Source organism: Dreissena polymorpha, chromosome 2 (genome assembly GCF_020536995.1).
Source record: "Dreissena polymorpha isolate Duluth1 chromosome 2, UMN_Dpol_1.0, whole genome shotgun sequence".
NCBI classification, from domain to species: domain Eukaryota; kingdom Metazoa; phylum Mollusca; class Bivalvia; order Myida; family Dreissenidae; genus Dreissena; species Dreissena polymorpha.
The window spans coordinates 103,335,334-103,359,858 of record NC_068356.1 but is presented as its reverse complement, the minus strand read 5'-3'; the positions used below and the strand labels follow the sequence as shown (position 1 = coordinate 103,359,858).

Here is a 24,525-nt window from a genome sequence, read left to right as displayed (position 1 = left end):
AGTAGTTAATATTTGGTTTAATTAGTTTAAACTTACACGAAGCTTCAGAAAAGAAGTCACGATACAAAATGAATTTTCGAATATTTTTTTGCTTTTGTTGAGTAGGCGTGTCTTCGTCCGATTTATCTGATTCACAACAAAAGAGTGTCATGAGGTAATCGTTATTGTCAGGTATCGATATCCACTGTACGAGCGTTCAATAAAGCGCTATCAAAGACACCAAATAAACTGGTTCTATCCAGAGTCGAGAGCGTTTACATTAGGTTGAGTCTTTCGATAGTTTTGAATTGAACTGAAGTGGAAGAACTGCTTGATCAAACTTGAACATTCATAGACAGATGTGTTGCTCTCTCTGTGTTCGTATGACTATAAAAAACGTAAATCGAAGAAAAGCTCTCGATGACACGTTTGTACCAAGACAATCATTAGCATGCTGTACAATGACTTGATATTAACATTTGCCAAACGTAAGAAACTAAAAATTGTTCATCTTAAGTCAAGTTATAACACAATTATTAGCATTTATAAAACTATTCCTGTAAACAGAAACAGAGCGGTTATTGCATCATTTTAACATGTTACCAATATGTTCGTCACCATACACACGCTTGGTATGCGGATACTTTGATAACAGATAACAATAAAATTCACGCGCGAGAGATAAGTTCATCGGGTGTTTTCTTTAAGTTATTTCATAAAGAAAAGTTTTTTAGACAAGACGCATGGTCGAGTTTATAAATAGTGTATCCTTTTCTATTGCAAAGAAAAATATCACGGACGAATGGAAGATTTCTACCCCCAAAAAAAGAAAATTCGGTCGGAAAACAACATAAACTAGATAACCAGTAAACATTTCAACAAAATAAAACTACATAGAAATATTGAAAGACATTGTTTGGTATTTCAGCATGTAGAGTAATCACTGTGCTTCAAATACTGAAATTTTGATAGTATTCAGTGAAATATAAACGAAGATAGAGCATGTTTTAATAGGTGGTATTCATGAAGTTGCGGGTACTTTGATTGCCGATATAGGGCACTTCGGATAACAGAGACTTTCAACAAACTCAGCACTCTGATAACCGAGTTTTATCCGCTACCCGAAATGCATATATGTATATTATGGCTATTCTGAAAAAAAAATTGAAGTACGAATCAATTTGCATTGTCGAGCCCGACAAATTGGAAATCTATGCATAACGTAATTACATACACATGTAAAATATAACTAATAGCGTTGTTCGTTTTCAAAAATCTTATTACTATTAATTTACTTAATTAATAGTATAAGTGCAAATTTTAAATAAGATTCAAATGCTTATTTCTGAAGTAATATTTTTCAATTGACGCCCAAAAATAATTGTCATAATAATAATCTTTTTTTAAGTGGTAAATTGAGATTAAGAGAATTGAAAATACAACGGATCATGTGGATCAACACGACTGTGTTCAATTGAACTTATAGCAGGACTCTAGGTAAGGGGTGCAAGTGGTCTTAAAGCGGCCAACACACCTCATAAAATCCTTTGTCATTGGTGTTCATTAGAATCGCATCACGAAGACGATACTTATGCGTAGCCACAAAATTTAAAAGAGATTGGAAAAATCCCTTTATATTGAGCTCTACTTATAAGAAGCACTTCCCTTTACACTTCCCTTTCCCTTGTATTATCATATTCCAAAGGATCAGAACATGTTTCGGTAATTCGTTTTTAATTTACGTCAGTACATATATTTTTATTTATTGCCTGCTTACTATAGCAGTATTCCACAGCGAATTCTGCATTTCTGATTCACTAAATAGAGTGTGTTATATCTGGTAAAAAGTGTCGAGTAAACTGGAATCGAAGTGCCATTGTCTTTGAGATGATCGGTAAAAGAAGTGTCCATTAAAATTTGGCATCCGACTCTTAAAACATTTGAATTTCCTCAAATACGTTATTCAACTAAAATTTAATATGTTGTTACATTAATGGACATATTGATCTTTTATTTCGATTAGTTGGCACGTTCTTGATTTATTTCCAAGTATTTTTATTTTGTCGAAATACGTTCTGATCATCGAATTCGTGATGATTATCGATGAAATATTATCTCTTTTTATAATCCACTGTTTTTTCACGACTTTCTTGCTCCGCAATACGAAGAACTATACCATTAATCGACCAAACAATGTTACGTGTCTGAAAACCAAATGAACAGAACATAAATGCAAAAAGCTGAAGAACTCAACTCTCGCGCGTGGTTTTTGTTGTTATCTGGTATCGAAGTGCCAACTGTTATCAAAGTATCCGCATACCCGGCGTGATACAATCGACTATCAAAGCGGTTATCAAATCACGTTACCCAAACGTATTCGCATACGTTTTCAATCATATTTATATGCTGGCAACTTTTAAATTTTAATACTGCATTAAAGTTATTTACTCTGGTGTATGATACCATATTTTGTGTATTTTTCCCTTGACCCAAATAATTGTATTGACATAGAAAACCCCTCTTTCTTCTGTCGAGCCATCCTGGTAAAGGAAACTAATAAATACACGCAATGTCGACCGATTAGAATGTATTTACCTTATATATGCAATAAAATTTACCTCCAGAGTAAGTGAAAGAACTGTATAATTAAGAGTAAAATACCACAAATTTACAAAATGTCAATAATAAACAAAATATCTTAAAATGTATTATAAAATAACATACAATAAATCAAGCGCTGTAGGCGCTGAAGGCCTGGGGCTAGAATTAGTGTGCTTGGGGAGAAGAATTGTCCGAATTTCTGCCTTTGTCCGTATTTACACGGATCAACACTAGCAGAAGTTCAGAGACTGTAAGAAAAGACAATATTTGTGAATATACTACAGTGTACATAGACGGTGGAGGACTACATGATACTGGTGTTGGGAACGATTACCTTTTGTTTAACTCTACAGATCTGGTAGAGGTTCGTCTACATAGGCGGCGAAGACATACTACTACAACAACAACAACATGGCCGCAAAAAACTGTTATTGTTGGCGTCAAATAAATCACTTTCAATAGCCTATAAAAGCGTTTTATTACATAATAACAGATCAGGAAACACTCATAGTTCCTTTGTAATGTGTATACATTATGTACTTTGTCTCACGTAGAACTTTTCGCGCTCGATGTGCGCGCTCGATCTGCGCAGTGAAATACCATATCGGGTTATTTCGTCTATGTCCGATAATGATAGTGAATATTTGTGGGTTTTTTTCTCATTTTCTTGTTTGTCTTGTATACGCAAATTAAAATAGCACTATTTTAAAATATGTTTGTAAATACCAAATATAATTTCTTCAAAAATGTCTCAGAAAAAAGATCTTCTTACTGTCTCCGTAATCACTCGTATATTTTCGGTCTAGACCGTCAAGTAGAACTTATTCTCGCATGAATATGTAAACAATAAAAACTATGCCGTAGCCAATGCTTAGCAATTTTGCTTAAATAATAATGTTTTTTACACTTTTTATGACACTGTCATGTTATATAGTGATGTTCTGTTTTTACAAGGCGGGTTATTGAGATCAGGGAAGAACTACTTTTATTGCGCAAATTGATTGAATTAAGTGTTAAATCGGAGTTTTGGGAACTTGTTTATTATGGCAACCAATTAATTCGGATAGGCTCAGAAATTGATATGATTACTATGGCCATGGGGCTACGCCCCAGGCGAAAAATTGCCGACCTACCGATCCAGCGTTTAGTAAAATTTGTCGCGGGAGGGAAAAAGAACCTGTTGATGAATTATATTATTTTTTCTAGACGCTAGGCATAAAATGGTTAACAATATTATTTACTTACCAATATTGTTTCGTGACCTTTTTCATCAAATGTTTACGATATTTCAACAATTTACGGAACACCGTAATTATTCTAAGTTTTCGGACACTCTAAAATTTCGGATTCTCCCTTTTTAAGCCAAAATAATAAATGTTTGTGCCTCTGAACTTTCGGGCATACGGATTTTAATCCATATTTAAATACTCTACATTTTCGGACAATCAATGAACAGCACTAATTTACCGGATTTCGGCCCTGTTTTCGCAAATCTGGTGACCCTTATGTTTTTAAAACCGGATTAAAGTTTTAAAACTTGGCAGATGAATGCTTTAGAGAAATGGACCATTACAATTGCGATATTGGGTATCTGATAATAAACAATGGTTTCTTCCGAAAGCATTTTAAATAATATCGTATTAAGAAAGCAATAAGTTTAACGTTTTTATTGTGTATATGTAATTTCAGGAAAGTGATTGCAGAGATGTGAATTTGTATTCATTTCAAAGCAGAAAAAGAAGAGTACATGACAATAAAATTATTGCACATCGATTTATTGTTTGATATAATAATTGAAAAACAAACCTTACATACCTGTCTATAAATTTTCGGACACCTGTTTTTAGCTCACCTGAGCGATAGCACGAGGTGAGCTATTGTGATCACTCAGCGTCCGGCGTCTGTCCGTCCGTCCGTCTGTCTGTAAACAATTTGTAAACATCTTCTTCTACTAAACCATTGAGCCAATTTCAACTAAATTTCATGTGGAGCATCCCTAGGTCATGGGACAAAAGAATTGTTAAAAAAAATTTGATCACATAACCAAGATGGCCGCCATGACCATATATGGTAATAACCTTAAAAAATCTTCTTGTCAGAAACCGCTTATCAGATTTTCAAAAAATTTCACAGGGATGACCTTTGAGGGCTCCCCTGAAAAAGTTGTTCAAAGAAATTTGATTCGTCAAAAAACATGGCCGCATGAGCTCGTTGAACTTTGCATGTTTATTCGTTTTTGCCTATTTTGTGAAAACTTTCACAAATCTTCCACATTTTTTGTCCGATCCTTTCCAAATTTGCACAGTGTCTTTATATCAATGAGGACACAAACCCTACAAAAAATGAGCATTATTGGTCCATGAAGTACAGAATTACCTCCCCTTGAATTGAGAAAATGGTGTTTATGCAATAAAGTCCAAATTTTTCATCCAATTCTTTCCAAACTTGTCAGGATTAAGCATGGTTCAAACAAGGGAAACAACTACGGTTTATGCATGTTCTTTTTATTACAGATTTGCCTCCCTTTAATTCATTCAAAATCTCATTTTACAGCAGAGATTCCAAATCTGACCTGTAAATGAGCCCCATATTTACTGCCAGTGCTATGTTACCTTTTCCCATTTGATCATTCTTAAGTATTGGTCTTGTAATGCTGCTACTGCTACTGCTACTGCTACTAATACTACTACTACTACTACTACTACTACTACTACTACTACTACTACTTCTACTACTACTACTTCTACTACTACTACTACTACTACTACTACTACTACTACTACTACTACTACTACTACTACTACTACTACTACTACTACTACTACTACTACTACTACTACTACTACTACTACTACTTCTACTACTACGGCCACTACTACTACTACTTTTACCACTACTACTACTTCTACTACTACTACTACCACTACTACTACTACTACTACTACTACTACTACTACTACTTCTACTACTAATACTACTACTACTACTTCTACTACTACTACTACTACTTCTACTACTACTACTACTACTACTACTACTACTACTACTACACTACATTACTACTACTACTACTACTACTACTACTACTACTACTACTACTACTACTACTACTACTACTACTACTACTACTACTACTACTACTACTACTACTACTACACCACCACCACCACCATTCACAGTGACAAAAAACGTATTCACACAATGGCTGCTACTGCAACTTATAGCCCATATAGGGGGCATGCATGTTTTACAAACAGCCCTTGTTTCTATGGAATTTTAACCACAACTGTTCATGTTTATCTCGGACACATATTTTTAGGTCACCTGTCATGAAGTGACACGGTGAGCTTATGTGATCGTGTGATGTCCGGCGTCCGTTGTGCGTGCCTGCGTGTGTCCATGCGTCCGTCCGTCAACACTTTGTTTGTGTAGACAGTAGAGGTCACAGTTTGCATCCAATCTTTATGAAATTTGGTCAAAATGTTTATCTTGATGAAATCCGGTTTGGGATTGTATTTGGGTCATCTGGGGTCAAAAACAAGGTCACTAGGTCAAATAATAGAACAACCTTCTGTAGACAATAGAGGTCACAGTTTTCATCCAATCTGTATGAAATTTGGTCAGAATGTTTATCTTGATGAAATCAGGGTTGGGATTTTATTTGGGTCATCTGGGGTCAAAAACTAGGTCACTAGGTCAAATAATAGAAAAATCTTGTGCAGACATTAGAGATCACAGTTTTCATCCAACCTTTATGAAATTTGGTCAGAATTCTTGATGAAATCTGGGTGGGATTGTATTTGGGTCATCTGGGGTAAAAATCTAGGTCAAATAAATAGAAAAACCGTGTGTTGACAATAGAGGTCACAGTTTTCATCCAATATTTATGAACTGTGGTCAGAATGTTTATCTTGAAGAAATCTGGATTGGGATTGTATTTGGGTCATCTAGAGTCAGGAACTAGGTCACTAGGTCAAATCATACAAAAACATTGTGTAGACAATAGAGGTCAAAGTTTTCATCTGATCTTAATGAGTCAGGTGAGCGATTCAGGGCCATCATGGCCCTTTTGTTGTGAATATTTTTCGGACACGAAAATACATCATTTTTTAGTGTCAGAAAACTTAGAGTTCTTACGGCATTTACAAATAAATTATTCTGTAAAATTGCCAATGTTTGATAGCGAAAGATTTTCAAGTCCTTTGAGTATATTTTAATTGCATAAACATTAACATAGAAAAACATGTCAAAATAGTATGTTGCATATAAAAAAACGGAACTTCATGTCCGCATTTATACAGTTCGTTATGTCGGTCTACTGATTTCGTTGAGACGCGAGAGTTAAACATTTGATGTTCGATGATAAGATGTTATTTACGTATTGAGACCCAATCAGTCGGCAGAAAATGACTTTCTGTCGGAAATATGATGGCTGAAGCATAAAGTTACACGAAGATCTTTTATAAACATGTTTTGCTTCAGTGATACTCGAAATATACGCTTCCTAATCACGCATGGTTCTTTCTAGCTTAAAATAAATGAAAAACATGGAGAACGATATAAATAGGTAGTATCCGCTCATTGCAACTTTTACCTTGCAATAATAGGGCTCAGATAGTAATGCCAATTTTACCGTTTACTGTTTGTACATCGATCGCATATAGAAGCTGATTGAACGATGGACCTTGATTGAACATTGACAAAACACAGAACGATGAAATTCCTCGGTTGATATACTATTATATTCTTATGTAAAGGCTTGCATTGAACTAGCATGAAACGCAACACTTAAAGGACTCATTGTATTTGTATTATCAAAAGAATAATAATTTGTGTTTAACATTGATCTTAAGCTCCTGTTCTACCATGTTTCCATTATCGTATGTTTCTATAAGGTTGAAGTGGTTGCCTCAACAGTATTAAAACAGAATGTGGGCCAGTTCTTATTAAAACCTTATTAAAAGGCACTGTTTTGGGAAACACAATACTGTAAAATCTATAGTGTTGTCAACATTCCGGTTGAACGTTGTTATAGACAGACAAAACTGGTGAACATTAAAACAATATCGCGTCATGTGAAAATGGGTCTTATGAGTGAGGAGCTACAATGTTCTCTATATATGTAGTCACACAAAATGTTGTGGTCAAATTAACGGACAGGTAGCTCCTGACAAGTCTGCGCGCATGCTCAGGCTGGTATGCAGGTAGTATATGGCTAATACTTGAATAACGCGTGTCAAATTGTAAACTGCATTAAAAAATGCAATCTGTATATAGATTGCAGGACGTGCGTATAACTAAATAACCTATTGCAAGTAGCAGCAACACAAGTTTTGTTTAGTAATATGTTTAATTCGTAACTTTAATAATTATATATATATAATTGTGTTTAGATAATCGTTTTTATTTTGTATTCATTTGATTCTTAAAACAGTTTTAATTAAATAATAGAAACTAACCAATAAAACAACAAGCACATAAAAGTGGTATGCCGCTATGCATTTCATACGAGCCTCTGCCCTCTGAACTGCTAAAGATCAATTTATATCCTTTTTGTTCGGGTTTTTATTATCCAAAAATGATAAATGATATTATGCTTATTATGTAAATATGTAATTTTAATTTCCGCACGTTCTGGCAGAATGGTGTTCTCACGATTCGTTCTCCTCGGTCTTTTCCATCAAGCCAAGTAAACCCAGGGCCCTGTTTTCGCCCTCAGGGTCGGTGGGGCCCCGTCCTAATCTTAGCATCCGGAAGCCTGATCGCTTGCCAAGACGAAGCAGTCGGAGGGCACCTCGTTTATCGGCCTCTGAAAATTCTTCCGATTCCGAGTACGATGGACGTTTTCCCAATCTGAGCATGCGCAGTCCTCGACCTAAGCGGAGCATGCGCATTGCGTTCCTTTTCTCAATTTCTTCGTCATACTCGGGCATATCTACGGCGAGTTTTCCGTATCGCATCAGAGGTGCTACGCGGCTGTACTTGTCTTTGTCGTCAGAAAGACCGTCCAGTTTGTATGAGTTGTCGGAAGAAAGAATGTCTTTATCGTCATTGGAGTTAGTTCCTGAAGATTCACCATCGACAGAGCGTCGGTACCGATAACCTGGTCGCGGAGCGGGTCGGATCTGACGCTCGGATGTGGATTCATATGGGAAGGCGTATGCAACATTGTCGAAACCATCATTGTCGAAATACTCATTACTGTTTTCTTCCGCATTCTTAAGAGCATTCATCAGCATGTATTGAAAGGCGAGGTCTTTGCTAATGTCTTTTCCGTATCTGGGAAGAGGCACCTGTCTATCTTGTCTAACGATAGACAATAGATATTGAATGTCATCATCCGTAATCCCATTTGGATTGGACCGGCCGAGTCGCAGCATTGGAAGTGCCCGTTTGCCGAGCCTCAGCATTTGCAATCCCCGTCCCAAACGCAGCATGCTGAGCCCGGATCTCCGGACGCGGTCGTAGGACTCTCCTGTTGCGACCGACGCTGACATGTCATCGTTGGCCACTTTTTCATTTCCTGGAACACAGAGTCAACAATACATATTTCGTGGTTCAAATGTATTGATCTAAATTTGCATGTTTACGCTATGATTGAGTTGTGATACCACTCAATGTATGGCCTTGTTGTAATGAAATGACCTAAAAAATAATCTAGTTTCTTTGAAAGGCAACAACTTGAAAAGGCATTCATTTTGGGATATACGCACGTAGTCGATACAAAAAGCACATTTTTGTTATCTTAATAACTCAGTCGCTACCTTGGTTGTATTTCCGTGTATTGGCAATTCAATAAAGACTTCTGATCGCATTTAAACGAATTATCGTATCATTGGCAGTGCGTTTTCGACGTTAATGGCTTTCGCTGATCGTTGTGATAGCACCGTTACAGATCATTGTCAATATTTGCATAATATTTACAGATCTAATAAACGAATAAAATCAGAACGGCATTCTTTATGCTGAGATGTGCGATAACAAACCAAGATGCCAAAATGCGTCACTTAATTTATACAATACATTACAATATGTTGGTGTTTTATTTTCTTTTTATAAATTGTTTGCTCTAAAATGCGTAAAGTCCAACAGACTGTACAAAAATGGAAAAACAGTATGATTTGCCTTTTCTGCCACTATATTAATAACTATAGGGATATCCGGGATTTTTTGCACGTGTTATGTTTCTAATAAAATAATAATGTTTTTGTTTTTTAATGTTTTTCTAATAATTGCCAAGGATTGGCTTTTGGCAATAATAATCGAATCGCATGTATTTTGTCAATCTTACAATCATGGCGTAAATGATCATCTACACTTAAAATAGGCGTTTAACATTTAAGATACATGATTATTCGAACGGCGTTCAGGATGCATAAGTGTAACACAACAACGTATTCACGTCAAAAGTATCTCATTGGACATCGGTTGGTTGCTATTGCGGGGGCGCATATTATTCAGTTCAGTTTATATGAAACCCGGCCCCATAAAACGGTAGATTGCCACAACGCCTTTGACGGCGACCGACCGTATTTAATTAACCGTAAAAACAGCTGTTTTATCGTACACAACTTCATAGAACGGATATTAAAAGGTCCGGCCGATATGGCGATACAATAAACAGAGTTATTGTAATAACAAGTGAAAACAGAAATGATAAAACTATGATTGATAAAGCGTACTGACTGCTTTATTGAAGAAAATTGCTGTAATTATGTTTCTGCATCACAGCGTTTCCAGGCATTGCAAAACGATAACATTTCCATTTGATTTTCTTCCGATAATTATAATGACGACAGGAATTATCGCATATGATATAAAATCGTTTTATGATCAAGCCAAACATATATGTTCAACTGTGGCAGAACAATTTAACTCTAACCGTAAAGGAAAGTGCACACATTGTACAAGACACGTTCTAACGGGCGCCTGCTCACCTTGTATGCATGAACTATTAATTTCATTACCTGACGACATCATTTTGAACTTTTCAAGTCTTATATACACTGATTTGACTTGTTAATGCTATATTGTCTGGCAATATTGTCCGGTAATATTTAAACTTCCTCAGTTTTCATTATTGTCCATTTAAAACTCAAGTGTTTCTAATATTTTATGGTCTGATAATCATAAGTCTGCATGTTTTTAATTTAAAATGATAACATGTGAAAAACTTTTTGTGATCATATATAAGTCAAAATCACATCAATATAATAACAAGTACAGTTGTTGTTAGTGAGCTCTACTACACTTTTATCAACTAAAACACATCACGTGTATGTACTGTTTTGAACTAGGAATTAATCAGACTGACGCAATCTAAATTGAACATGATCGACGGCACAACAGATTTATCCCGTGCAATTGTTGCAAGCATTTAATCTCTCTCGGGCTTTTTTCGATCGGCCAATTTGGTCACAAATCAAACGGCAGTTTCACACACCGTTCACGATAAGAAAGCAAATAGTAAATTAGAGTTTCTCGGACCGACGAACATCTGATGTATGATTTGTCTGCCTATTGAACTACTGTCAGAGTTTGAATCAATGGAAAACAGATTCCTAATACGAACCAAGCTTTAAAATGTGCTTTCTTTCCAATTCATAATTTGACTAAATACAACGTTTCATAAACTGTTGACAGATTACCACGTTATACAAAGGCATAACTATTTACTGCATTTTCAATTACTTACTCATTGAAGTTATATTATTAAAAAATCTGTATGCATTATCAAGCATTTAGTTCACATTAAAGGACAGATTTAAGGGGTCATATTCACGGAATGTTTGTATGTTTTAAAAATGTCATTGAATGACTTAAAAGAAAATGTTATATTTTGTTGAGTATAATATTAACAAAGAAACAGGTACAATAACAACGGGCATGCCCTCGGGTTCGAAGGCGGAACGTAAAAGCTAACGCGCCACCACGACCACTCGCAGATCATTACATTAAGGTACATGTAGTTGTTCGACCGCTATGTCGGTAAAATTTTGCTAAATGATCGATTTACTATTTTTCTATTCCTTAGTCAAGAGTGTTACTTTGTTTGTTAAGTGTAATGCATACATTTATTTTTGAATATATAAAACAAAATGTGTAATTGTCAATATTAAAGCTGTTCTTCAAGTCCTTACAAATCTTAAAAGTGCCCTGTTGAAGACTAAAGCGGCACTACAGACAACAGACAGAAAGACACACTGGTAAATCTGAAAGGAAACTCTCTGCCTTTGCTGGATTTTCGCGTAAAACAGGCTTCCTTAAAACTAAAAAAGCGGACTACGCGGGCTTATCAGGGAAGATAATTAATGCTCATGTATTGAGCCCGGTTTTCCCACATTTCCGGCTTCTATTTAACACCACCACCGTGAATATAAAATCAGGTAAAGTAAACTTATATTATTTTGTGCATGTACATGTACGTGTATTTAACAATACAATGTCCTTCGCCTTCACGTTTGTAAACGGATGCTGCTAAGGTTGACATACGGACATTCAAATAAATTATTAATCGTACCGAGCAAAATCATCAACCGTGTTTATTCTTCATTTCAAAATCAGCAATATGAATTTAATAAATTGCCTGATGTGAATCTTGTTATGTCAAGTAATTAAACACGTCAAGAAAATGTGGGGGGAAATGGTTGTCAAACAAACGATTTAGAACGTCATCGATCTATTTGCAAATCGCAATTGATATGACAGTATCGTTTGCAGATCTTAAGTGCTAAACCAAATGATGTTAAGATCATCGACGTTTATATTTGATGTATCTAGAAAAATACGAAGCTGCTGTTTCATAATCTACGAGAACCGATTGCAAGAACTGCTACTGTTCAATCATTATTTTAAACATGAAAATAATATTGCACAATTGATTTGTTTCCTGAAAATATCAACAATGTTTTTCATTGTTATGCGTTACTCAATCTTGAACACATTTTGCTAAAAAAATTGATTTCTATGTAGACCAACATAAAGCGTGGATACTTTTGGCAGTGTCACATTAGCATATATTGCTCGCTATATTCAGCCATATACATTGATATGTGACCATATCATTGCAATGGTATACATGTAGTTTCAGGACATGGATTAAGATAATGACAAAATTCTTAATGTAAGATACAAACTACCTGTAATAACCCAGTATAACCCTGCGATCATTTTAGGCGTGTATAAAGCTTACTAGTATATAGTTTTAAGTATCCGGTATTAATTGTTGCGAGCTTGCCCTTTCCTTTCAGCTATATTGACCACATAGCGAATAACAATAAATGCTACTAATCGCTTCCAAATACTAACTGTATTGCAAAAGTATCAAGTAACTTTTATTTACGGAGTGGACGTTTAAAATAAGATTTTTTTAACTCAGCTTCGTTTGGAACACCTAGTGTGATACCATTTAATGTTAATTAAAGACATAACATTAAAGTCTGGCATTTACAGGTTCAATCACCATACCTTCACGCTTAGATAAACCGCTTTGGTTTAAAATATTGGCGTAATGAGACTTCGGCTTAGTACCTTTCATTCTGAATGAGCGGTTTGTCACACCTGGTGGACTTTTTGTTGGGCCAAGAAAAGATGGTAGAAAATGGCACACCGAGTTGCGCTGTGTGACATGAAAAAGCAATAAGCGCCGAGATAATCTGATTGATTCCTTCATGTTTCGATTTCATCCAGCTTGTTTTGGTTAACGAACATTAGAAGAACGTTAAACGCACTGATTGGGACATTGCCGGTGAAAATGGTTATCTGTTTCAATGCATTAATTACGACACGCTTTTGTTGGCTTAAAATAAAAAAGTCAGAGGAATGATTTAACGAACTTAAAACATAAAATAAGTTTTTTTCGGTTCGTTGAATTATTTAAGGGGATTAACGATTGATCCTGAAAATCAACTTCAAAGCAAAGATGTCTTTTTGAACATTATGACTCATTGCATTAATTCTGAAACTGTTTTTCTTTTTATTCAGCATGCGTCCTTTTTTGCTAACCTCGCTCTGCCACGAAAATATGAAATCGTTATTGTTTGAGTTTACATCATATGATGATGTTATTTAAAGCCTCGAATCAGTAGTTATTTTAAAGTATCAACTGACAATTGCAGACTATCAAGATTTCCATATCATTAAGGATTGCGTTTATTTACACCAGTGTCTCAGCATGTTAACACACCAGGTTAGGTACTGTTTAATTATTGAAAACCAAAATAACCTTATAGCGTCAATATAGTTAATCGTTACGATATATCACGTCCCATTTAATCTACTAATCATATTATTTATCCAGACAAACACGTGCAGTCATGCAAATCAGTATGAATTTTATTCTGTTAAATATTTTTCTGTCAATTTGCACATTAACAAAGTCAGCTTAATCTGTATTCCGTTATCATTGTTATCTGTTTCGATGCGATTTAATTGTAAAGACTTTGCAACACGGCGTGTTATGAATTTGAGGTACAGTGTAACAAGCTCTGTTCCTTGTCCTATTCGGATTAAACAGCATGCACAGAATGCATTTCGCTTACTGGATCATATTTTAAATTGGAATAGCATAATTGTAAACTTAATTCATGTAAATGGTGGTATTGAAATTGATAAACCAAACGACGCCATGCATCGTTATCAGTGTTGTTCATGATTTATTCACATTCATACGGGAAATAAGTCAAGACCATGACCAGTACACGTCTTTCGATTAACCCATTCATGCCTAGCGTCCTGAAAAAAGGACATTGCAAACAGCGTAGACCCAGATGAGACGCCGCATAATGCGGCGTTTCATCTGGGTCTGCGCTGTTTGCTTAAATGAATTTCTTTATGAAATATTCTAAGTATAGAAATAAATATACTTGACACCCCTAATTTTGGAAATAAATTGATCCAATTTAGAAGGACGGGAGAGTCCACTGGGCATGAATGTGTTAATGTTAAAAAGTCATCAACAGCTCAATATGTTTTACCCAAATAACCATATCCGCATTTACCAATTATAATGTCCTGATGAATTTATGTGTAATTAAACCTTGTTGGAAACAGAAGTCAAGCTACGTTATCTTATAAAGGCCCTGTAAGTGTAAACTTTACGCGTTTTCTTTCGTTAACATAGGACATTAATCATAAAGTCGATTTGTTCTTTCGTGTGGTAAAGAAAACTTCCGAAAAAGACAAAACTTTCTCCGTATGTGTTTAACTGAAGTTAAAGCTTTTCTTCTGTGAGGCCCGATTTATAAAAATGGCGCCATCTTTCTGTTCACAGTCTGATGGTTCCAACAATTATTCAGACTATAACTCCATTCATTAGAGGATTATTTAAAAAAAAAACATTGCTTACATTTTAAAAAAGTGTTTAATGCATGTGGCCCACAGGTGGTTAGCGTGTGGCTATGATATTAATTAGTGAAAACATCATTTTGAATGATAAATAATCATATTATAACGAAAAATTAACTTTTCTGAAAAAAAATATTTCACTATCAAATATATATATAACAAGGTATGCAACTCAAAATCACCCCATAACGGGGTGCATCGCTTTGAACAGCCATATCTTCATCAATTGTGCAGCGATTTTCACGATCTCGGTCTTATTCAACGCAGAAATGAATTTCCTTTCTGGAAATGTATATGTCTTGCAATATTTTTACAAATGCTGGGTCAACTTTTAAGAAATAACACGATACACAACACGCATGACCCAGTTGACAGTGATCATGTATTCTTTATGAATGAAATCTCCAGTTGTAAAGACACACCTCCGCATTGGACCAATGAAATCACTCGTATGTTTAAAATGTCAGTTAGTTGAAATGTATGTAAACAAAGGTTTCAAACGGCGCTGGACAGTTAGTCTTGATGCAGAATGTAACGACAAGAACGGTAATAATGTTTTTTCATACGTTTTATTGAATTATGGTATCGAACTACATGAACTTTGTAGGGAAGTTGCCCTTTACTTCGTGAAGATTTCAGTCTTAAAGACAGCATGATCACTGTCAACTGGGTCATGCGTGTTGTGTATCGTGTTATTTCTTAAAAGTTGACCCAGCATTTGTAAAAATATTGCAAGACATATACATTTCCAGAAAGGAAATTCATTTCTGCGTTGAATAAGACCGAGATCGTGAAAATCGCTGCAAAATTGATGAAGATATGGCTGTTCAAAGCGATGCACCCCGTTTTGGGGTGATTTTGAGTTGCATACCTTGTTATATATATATTTGATAGTGAAATATTTTTTTTCAGAAAAGTTAATTTTTCGTTATAATATGATTATTTATCATTCAAAATGATGTTTTCACTAATTAATATCATAGCCACACGCTAACCACCTGTGATGTGGCCTATAAAAATATGAATTATTAAAATTAACGACTTTTTAACATTTTAAGAGTTTCTGTCACACAATATGGATTTTGTTTTCAAATTAATGTATAATGCATGTTAGTCTGTCGCAAACGATGCGCCCGATGAAAAAAACCTTGGAATTCTCTAAAAATGTCATATACTGATGTCATAGGTCAAGGTACATATCAGTGTATTGTCGGGATCAGGCCTTTGCAAGCTCAAACGTCACCCCCATTAAATGATTAAAACATTATTTGGTATAACGTATCATGAGGTAAAAGTCATACATGTATTTCATGTATTTCACATATTAACTACCCCTCTGCCAACACAACAGTCAATCTGAAATACCAAAACTCTTATTTTAAAAAAACTTTTATGAATAATGTCTTATATTGAATCACAAGAGACGTGTGAGCTTACACATCACAAAGAAGTGCTTGTCCAACATTTATGTACATTTACGGATTTTAAGTTGAGGTCCTTACAATGTGCTGATTGCTTTATTTAAGGGCAAATTTATTCAAGGAGGTAAAGAGTCAAAATATACGAATGTTGTTTGGCTCTTGCTTCCTTGCTCCTGAAATTAGAAATAATTAGTAGCAATCTCATGAAATGTATGATTAATCTTAAGTGTGGTGTGACTTTGTCGCGCCTATAAGTCGTGTTTACCGTCAAGGGACCTGTTCACTGAAAAATGACAATTTGATGACCTTTAACAAGAAAACAAGAACACTGGGTACAACGAAATAGAAATACGAACATCAAATGTACTTTAAAGTTATCCATCAGCAATTGTTGGCTTGAACTGAAAAAAAAGATTTACGAAAACAGCAACTGGTTATTCGTTTATCTCCAGGTTAACACGTTTGACTTTAAAGGGGCCTTTTCACAGATTTTGGCATTTTTTTAACTTATTCATTAAATGCTTTATATTGATAAATGTAAACATTGGATCATAAAAGCTCCTGTAAAAAATCAAGAAAAAAATTAAAAAAGGAAAAGAACATTGCCCGGAGCAGGTTTCGAACCAGTGACCCCTGGAGTCCTGCCCGAGTCCTGAAGTAAAAACGCTTTAGCCTACTGCGCTATTCCGCCGAGTACATATTCTTGGCGTATTTTATACCTTATATAAGCAATCTTCGTAGTTTCACAAAATTTAACGACAAAAACAGAACTCTCCAAATTATTCAATCGTTTCGCGTTGCAACGCTTTATAATTCTTAGGTTTTAAAATCGTCAAAAGATGCATATAATGGCTATATTAGAGCATGGTTAATGTTCAGTATTACTGTTTCCTCACAAATATCATAACTAAAACGAAAACTTACGAATCTGAAACATTTTTTTTCAATTTTGTCAATTTACCAAAGCGTGAAAAGATCCCTTTAAAAGGTTAACCTGGAGGTTAACTTCATTAAAATGGGTTCATTGAATATTATCGTTTTTATTAACATGATTGCTTGATGCATAATTAATTCATAACAATTAAACATGTGTGTATATAACACCTTAAATTATGAAAATACGATCGGATGGATTAATCGTTATGATCTTAAACTCTTGGCACGTCAATATACATAAATGCTTTGCTTATTTTTATTCCTGACAGTAGTCTATGAAATTACTTAATTGAGCCGCGTACTAAGAAAACTGAGCATAATGCTTGTGTGTAAAGTGTCGTCCCAGAATAGACTGTGCAGTCCGCACAGGCTAATCAGGGGCGACACTTTCCGCCTATATTGGATTTTTGCTAAGAAGAGACTTCATTCAAGCGAAAAATTTCATAAAAGCGGAAAGTGTCGTTCCTGATTAGCATGTGCGGACTGTACAGGCTGATCTGGGACGACACTTTACGAACATGCATTATGCCCAGTTTTCTCAGAACGCGACTCAATTTATTAATTATATCACATTCGGATGCAGTCTTTGGTTTTTGTTTTAAGTCAAATACTCATATTGTTCTTCTGTCTTAATGAGAAATTTTGCTAAGTATGGTGCTGCTCTCATTTCCTGAAGTATTTGATTCAATTAATTTTAAATGCGATAACGATCGGATAAAATAGAATATCAGGTAAGTGTTGAATGCAGCTAAGTTAGTTGTTTGAAATATAAAACCCGTACCACTCTTCTAGGCACGTTGATTGGTTTTGTAATGGCATCGCGTAAATACAGAACTCTGTATTTTACTCTAATAAGGAATTCTCATTAATATGTCAAAGATAATATCTGCCATCCTCCATATATTCAGTTTAAAAAGATCTCCCTTAATTTACTGATAAACTTTTAACCTCGACACTCGTAATGGCCAAAGTTATCTACACCACAATTAAAAGTTATTTATGATATGTATTAAACGTGAAAGATCTGTATTGAGCTTTACAATGGTGCATTGACGGAAAAGATTTTTTTATAAAGATAGCAAAGTTTTTAATCACATAAACATAGTAAAACATTTATTATTACGCTAAAAATAAACGCTATGAAGATGTGTAGTAATACTCAATACATTACAAAATAAAGATAACCACGAGCATATACGAATTGTCTGCAAACACGCTAATGGTTTGCATAAGTTTCTTATTTATTTTCGCCATCGCTCCGTTCGTCCACTTCAAGTAACATACAAATACTAAAATTCAACGAATATTACGCAAACATTCGTAAAATAAATTTAACCCATAAACAATAAGGGTTCATTTTAGCAATAGTCAAAAGGTCAACGCTAGATGTAATATGGTAACATAGATTTTATCGAGATACAAAATGCTCGTTTTTATGTGTTTTTTTGTGGCACAACATATTCCATTTCAATTTCACGCAACGATATCAATTCATACGACCCACGAACACTAACTTGGTACATGAACATGTGTTGAATATATTGTCCCACATAAAACAAAACCGAGCATTTTTATCTTGTTAAATCTATATTACAAGATCATATCTAGCTATGAGGAACATTGCTTGTTTATGTTTTATCTTTATTTTCTTAAATATTTTACACAAGATTCGTTGATTTTGAGGGTTAATGGGCTTTCAAGGTCTAATACGCATCTGTTATGTACCTAGTATGATTCAACGAAACGGAAAGAATTTGAAAAATGACAAAGTTTTAGAAAATAAAATAGTCCTGATATAAGTGGGGAAATCATGTGACAAAAAAAATGGTTATGACCAGTCCGAGACGGGTATTGTTCGTTGTTTTTAACCCTTAATTACTTTAAGTCAGTGTTAAAATGCCGCTACCTTTCTAGCCAAAACGGCAAGAAAGTGATTACCGGTATCTTTTATATCGTTTTGATATTCGCACTCAATCTGACGCATCGGACAGTGGGCTACACCAGACGATCGCCGTTATGGCGGAATTGTCCGAGGAGTCCCGATTGATTCGCACTTTATATCGCCTTTACTCGCTGCAAAATTTCTTAGCGGGTCACAAAAATACACTCCCGCTAAGACAATTCGCAATAAACGCTTATTATTTTCTTGCTTATATGGCGGAAAAGTGAGCGCCGTTTTAACAATAAATACAATTAATAACCTGTATAAAACTGCGAGAAATACCTGCCTCGGCATAGACACCGCCATCTTGTTTGTAACGTGATTACCCCCTCTTGATATTTACTATTTTAGCCGCTTTGTCACAACGATTCTTTGATGAATACACAACAAAACAAAACATAATTTTAGAAATCACAAATTTATGTTTGTATTGATTGTTATTATCTGTAAAATATATCGAATTGATTTTTTAATAAAAATTGATTTCGTAAACTGGTTGTAATAAATTATGTTGAAACACTTTTTCTTGGGTAAGCCTGTGCTAACAGCATACAACCGTTATCAAATACCGGTAACTCATGTTCAAGGTTCAAACTTCAAAGACTGCAGGCAAGAGAAAACACATTTACTTGCAATTATTATCATAGCAAATCAGTAGCCAGCTCAGATAATCGTTGTTTGAATGTATAATAGTCGTGAGTAGCATTAACATAGTTATTCAATAGTTATTCAATTCATTTAAAAAAAAGGTTGCGCACGTGAACATTCAAACAGACCTTATGAATAACTTAATGTTAAACAAACAAGTATGGGTCGATTGTAAAGAAGGTCATAAGACAGGCTTTATTTTTTAAATGGTTATTAAGCATATTGATAATTGATTTAACGTACGTTTGGAGTGTACACGCAAAATGCATGAAAAACGCATCTCAAATAAATGCATTGAAATATCTCAACAGACGGAACCTGTCTCAACTACTTAGCCCATTTATGCCTAGTGGACTCTCCCATCCTTCTTAATTGGATCATTTTATTTTCAAAATTAGGGATGTCTTGTATATTTATTTCTATATTTAGAATATTTCTTACAGAAATTATTTTAAGCAAACAGCGCAGACCCTGATGAGACGCCGCATCATGCGGCGTCTAATCTGGGTCTACGCTGTTTGCTAAGGACTTTTTTCTAGACGCTAGGCATAAATGGGTTAATAAGAAGCAATACGGTTCATTGGTAGAATAGATTGTTCAGATTGAATGTTTAAAAAAAGATTGCACATGCAATTAAGATTAAGTTTCCGAAGAAATGCTGAAAATGTGCATGCATGTTAGTTTCTTAACTAACGCCACCATGCGGTAAAATAAAAACAATAAGTTATCATATAACGTGTATAAATTGCACGTAATGCGTTTTGCACAAGAAGGTTTATAGTCAGGAAACCTAAATTCGATACGAGGATACTCGAGAAAAGAGCTAACAAGCTAAACAGTCTGAATATGATCTGTGTATTAAATTTAAGTTGATTAAGGGCTTGGTTATAAATTGATTTAATTCTTAAATGGTCGTTTCATGAATGGCAGAAAACATTTCTGGTCTGACAGTTTCTTTGCATCGTAAAAATTAGGCTTCAACTTATTGTGAAGATTACAATTTGCGATATTAAGAATGAGCGATTTTCAACATCTTCATTTGAGTCGTGTTCTGAGAAAACTGGGCACAATGCATACGTTCATGTGCGTAAAGTGTCGTCCCAGATTAGCCTGTGCAATCCGCACAGGCTAATCAGGGACGACACTTTCCGCTTTAATGACATTTTTCATTAAAATGAAATCTCTTCTTAGCAAAAATCCAATTTAGGCGGAAATTGTCGTCCCTGATTAGAATGTGCAGACTGCACATGCTAATCTGGGACGATACCTTACGCACATGCATTATGCCCATTTTTCTCGAACGAGGCTCATGTTTATCTTACACAGCCCACTGGCGTAAATTATTTTGATAACAATATTAAAAACATTCTGATATACAAAAAATAAAAATACTTTTATGGAGGATTTTGCTATTGTAGCAGCATGCCCGTTCTCGCTGTGAAACCTCCGCACATTCCTCGTTGATTCCAAGAGCATGCCAACTAAATTGAACCTATTTTTTTCGCATGCTTGAAGCGTTAAAGTCAACAATGAGTTATGTTTTGTTTTATTTTATAATAAATTTACTCTCGCGCGTTCAATAATAATTAGCAGATACGATTGTCTTCCAGTCCGATACATTTATGATAGGATAGTGATTCAATGAACGGATACACGACCTCAAAGTTGACACGCGAAAAATCTGGGTTTTGGTCTTAATTGAACACTACGTCACGTTTGTTGCGTGATAGAGGTAGAACATGAATAAGCAAATCTAGAAGCTGCGAATAGAAGTTTGAATATGTTTCTTAGATTGAAATTCTGAATAAGTAGTTCATTCTTTTAGCAAGATTGTGGTAGTAATTACCATGCAAAGTATTTTATACACCCTTAAATAGTAGTATTATAGAGGATATATGACATATACTATCGTTTGGATGCAATTAAAGTTCGTTCCTTGAATGATCATTTTATTCATTTCTGTATCACGCATACGTATGGCTTTCTCCTTAAAATTCATTTGTGTACAAGTAATGTTCACAAAACTTAAGCTTTAAGACTACAAGCGCAATCTTTTAAGAAGTAATTTAAGAATCAATGATCGATGTTAATATGGTTAATTAAGTATTTCGAAACAAATATAGGCGCGTTTGGATATTGTTTATTGGTTGATTGAAAAAACTACCGACACTGGATTTTAGGGGTAATATTAAACTGTGGTCAGAAGCGAGTCTGTACATCTAATGAACGCGATATTAGTGGATAGATTGTATCAATCTTATCGAATTGTTATGACTATTATAACTGGAAAATCAACTGAGAGCGAAATGTTGTGAATATCGACGTTGACATAGAAAGTGAGAGAGAAATTCTGTGAGAATTTGCACTAACATTGAAATTGAGAGCGGAATGATTTGTGTATGACTTCCCAACGTTGGACAAGCATCAATTGTAACGATTTTATTCCACTTAGCGGAGAGGTTTGCGTGTGAAGTTTGCGAACTTTTAATAGTTCGATCAAAGCAATATATCTGTGTTTTTGTTTTCATAAAACAAAAATGTTAATAGCAATCGGTGAATTCCAAATATTGGTAAATGTTCGACCATCAAAAGATCTTGTTACCAGTTGCATGTTGACCATACAGCAACTACTTGTACGAAAAAATATATATGCACTTATATTTCACAATCTCATGTTGCGCGTTTGTTATTGCTGAGTATGTATTAGCCGTGCTATTCGAATAAAGGTTTTAATGCATGTGCGTTAACTGTCGTCCCAGATAAGCCTGTGCATGCCGCAAGCGAAGCAAGGAATACACTTTCCGCTTTTATGGGTTTTTTTCGTTTGCAGAAAGTCTCTTCTTAGCAAAAAAAAAACAGTCGAGGCGGAAAGTGTCGTCCTTAATAAGCCTTTGCGACCTGAAAAAGGTCATCTGGGACGACACTTTACGCGCATGCATTATACCTCCTTTCACAGAGCACGGCCTATATGCTACTGATTGATATTAATGTACGGTAATAAAAAAAAACATAAAACGGTCCAATTTAAGATATGAAATATGATGTACTTCCAAAGTAACAGAAATGCGTTTCTTTTTATAATAGGATATATTCTTGTTTCCCAACATTTTACGTATTATAAAAGGCATGATATGCGTTTTATTAATGTAAATGTAAAGTCCATTTTACAGATCATGTGTCTTGTTCTGAGAAAACTGGGCTTAATTCATGTGCCTAAAGTGTCGTCCCAGATTAGCCTGTGCAGTTCGCACAGGCTAATCAGGGACGACACTTTCCGCCTAAACTTGATTTTCGGTAAGGAGGGACTTTCTTGAAACTAAAAATACCATAAAAGCGGAAAGTGTCGTCCCTGATTAGCCTTTGCGGACTGCACAGGCTAATCTGGGACGACACTTTACGCACATGAATTAAGCCCAGTGTTCTCAGAACAAGACACATATGTACAATACCATTTATATTGGTAAACATAAATTTATACTTTTACAATCATCTAACTGCCATCATATTTTATTAGCAAGTAAACCGTTAGGAAACAGTTATATGACCAGATAATATCTTAATAACGTTTCTTTTCAATATAATAGCAGCGAATACTAAACAAATAAGTGCTGATAAAGTTCAAACAAATCTTCATTATTAAGGTTTGTTTCTCAGAAAACGCTAATAAAGTATTGTTAAGTTGTGTATTAAATATTCAGTAAGAACATGCATTAAATTTATTTTAGCTCTTGAGTAGTTAGTTACAAAATGAAGCTCGTTGTCAATAACCTTTTCTGGTCATTTAGTTGACTTGCTCATCAAGAGCTTTATTTAATCCATGGCTGCCTAAATTAAAAACGGAATAAGCATATTTGTATGCTCTTACTGTCTTGGCAGAAGTATCTGTTTGCGTTGAACATACAATGTATATCTACTTATAAATATATTTGCTATAATTTTCACAAATGTATCTTTGTTATACTTTTCTAACAATAATACGCTTAAATAAAAAGGCAACGTACTTTTTACAAAACTATACAAATACCATACTGCATAAAGTGTTGAAATGCTTCTTACCTGCTACAATGTATATGCTGAGAAGAAGAAGAGCCACTGGTGTTCTGTAGAGCATAATGTCTCAGATTATTGCTTAAAATTAATTTATATATATTTACAAATTGTAATTAATATTATTTACGTGCAATTTCAAACTAAATATTATATTATTCCGTGTTCCGTACTTGTTGATAAAATATTGTACTAAATGTATCATTCACATCCAGTGTGAGTTACAATTTCGTAGCGATCGCTTTCCAAAGTGACGGGTGTCCTCTGTCGTTTAATGCACGTTGAGTTCTTCCAAACACCAATCGTCTGCGAGAGCTTTAAACCACTGCATCTGACGTACAAGGGCACATGTTATTTTTTCCTAGTGATGACACGCCTCGTTTTACCGTTAAAACTGACCAATTCTGGTACATGCTCTCGTACAGCGGAAATGACGGCGTAGGCAACCAGTGCGCGTGCTATTCAAATTCGTTTATAAACGCCTCTTGAATTGGAAAATTGGGAATGATTATTACAGCGGGTGTTAAGATACGAAAATAAAAGTAATTACTAAGAAGGCCGATTATGGTAAGCTCCTCCTTGCCACTTTGCAATCAATCAATTTCC

General features: G+C 34.9%; 1 protein-coding gene across 1 annotated transcript; it reads right to left on the bottom strand.

Annotated features, from left to right (window-relative positions):
* Nucleotides 1-7,911: 7,911 nt before the first annotated feature.
* LOC127868327 (myomodulin neuropeptides-like) lies at nucleotides 7,912-24,257 on the bottom strand. The gene is made up of 2 exons (XM_052409979.1): nucleotides 23,929-24,257; nucleotides 7,912-9,103 (listed from the first exon to the last, which is right to left on the bottom strand). Exons 1-2 carry the CDS (start codon nucleotides 23,981-23,983, stop codon nucleotides 8,232-8,234), a joined length of 927 nt encoding a protein of 308 aa, XP_052265939.1. The 5' UTR covers nucleotides 23,984-24,257; the 3' UTR covers nucleotides 7,912-8,231.
* Between the last annotated feature and the right edge of the window lie 268 nt (nucleotides 24,258-24,525).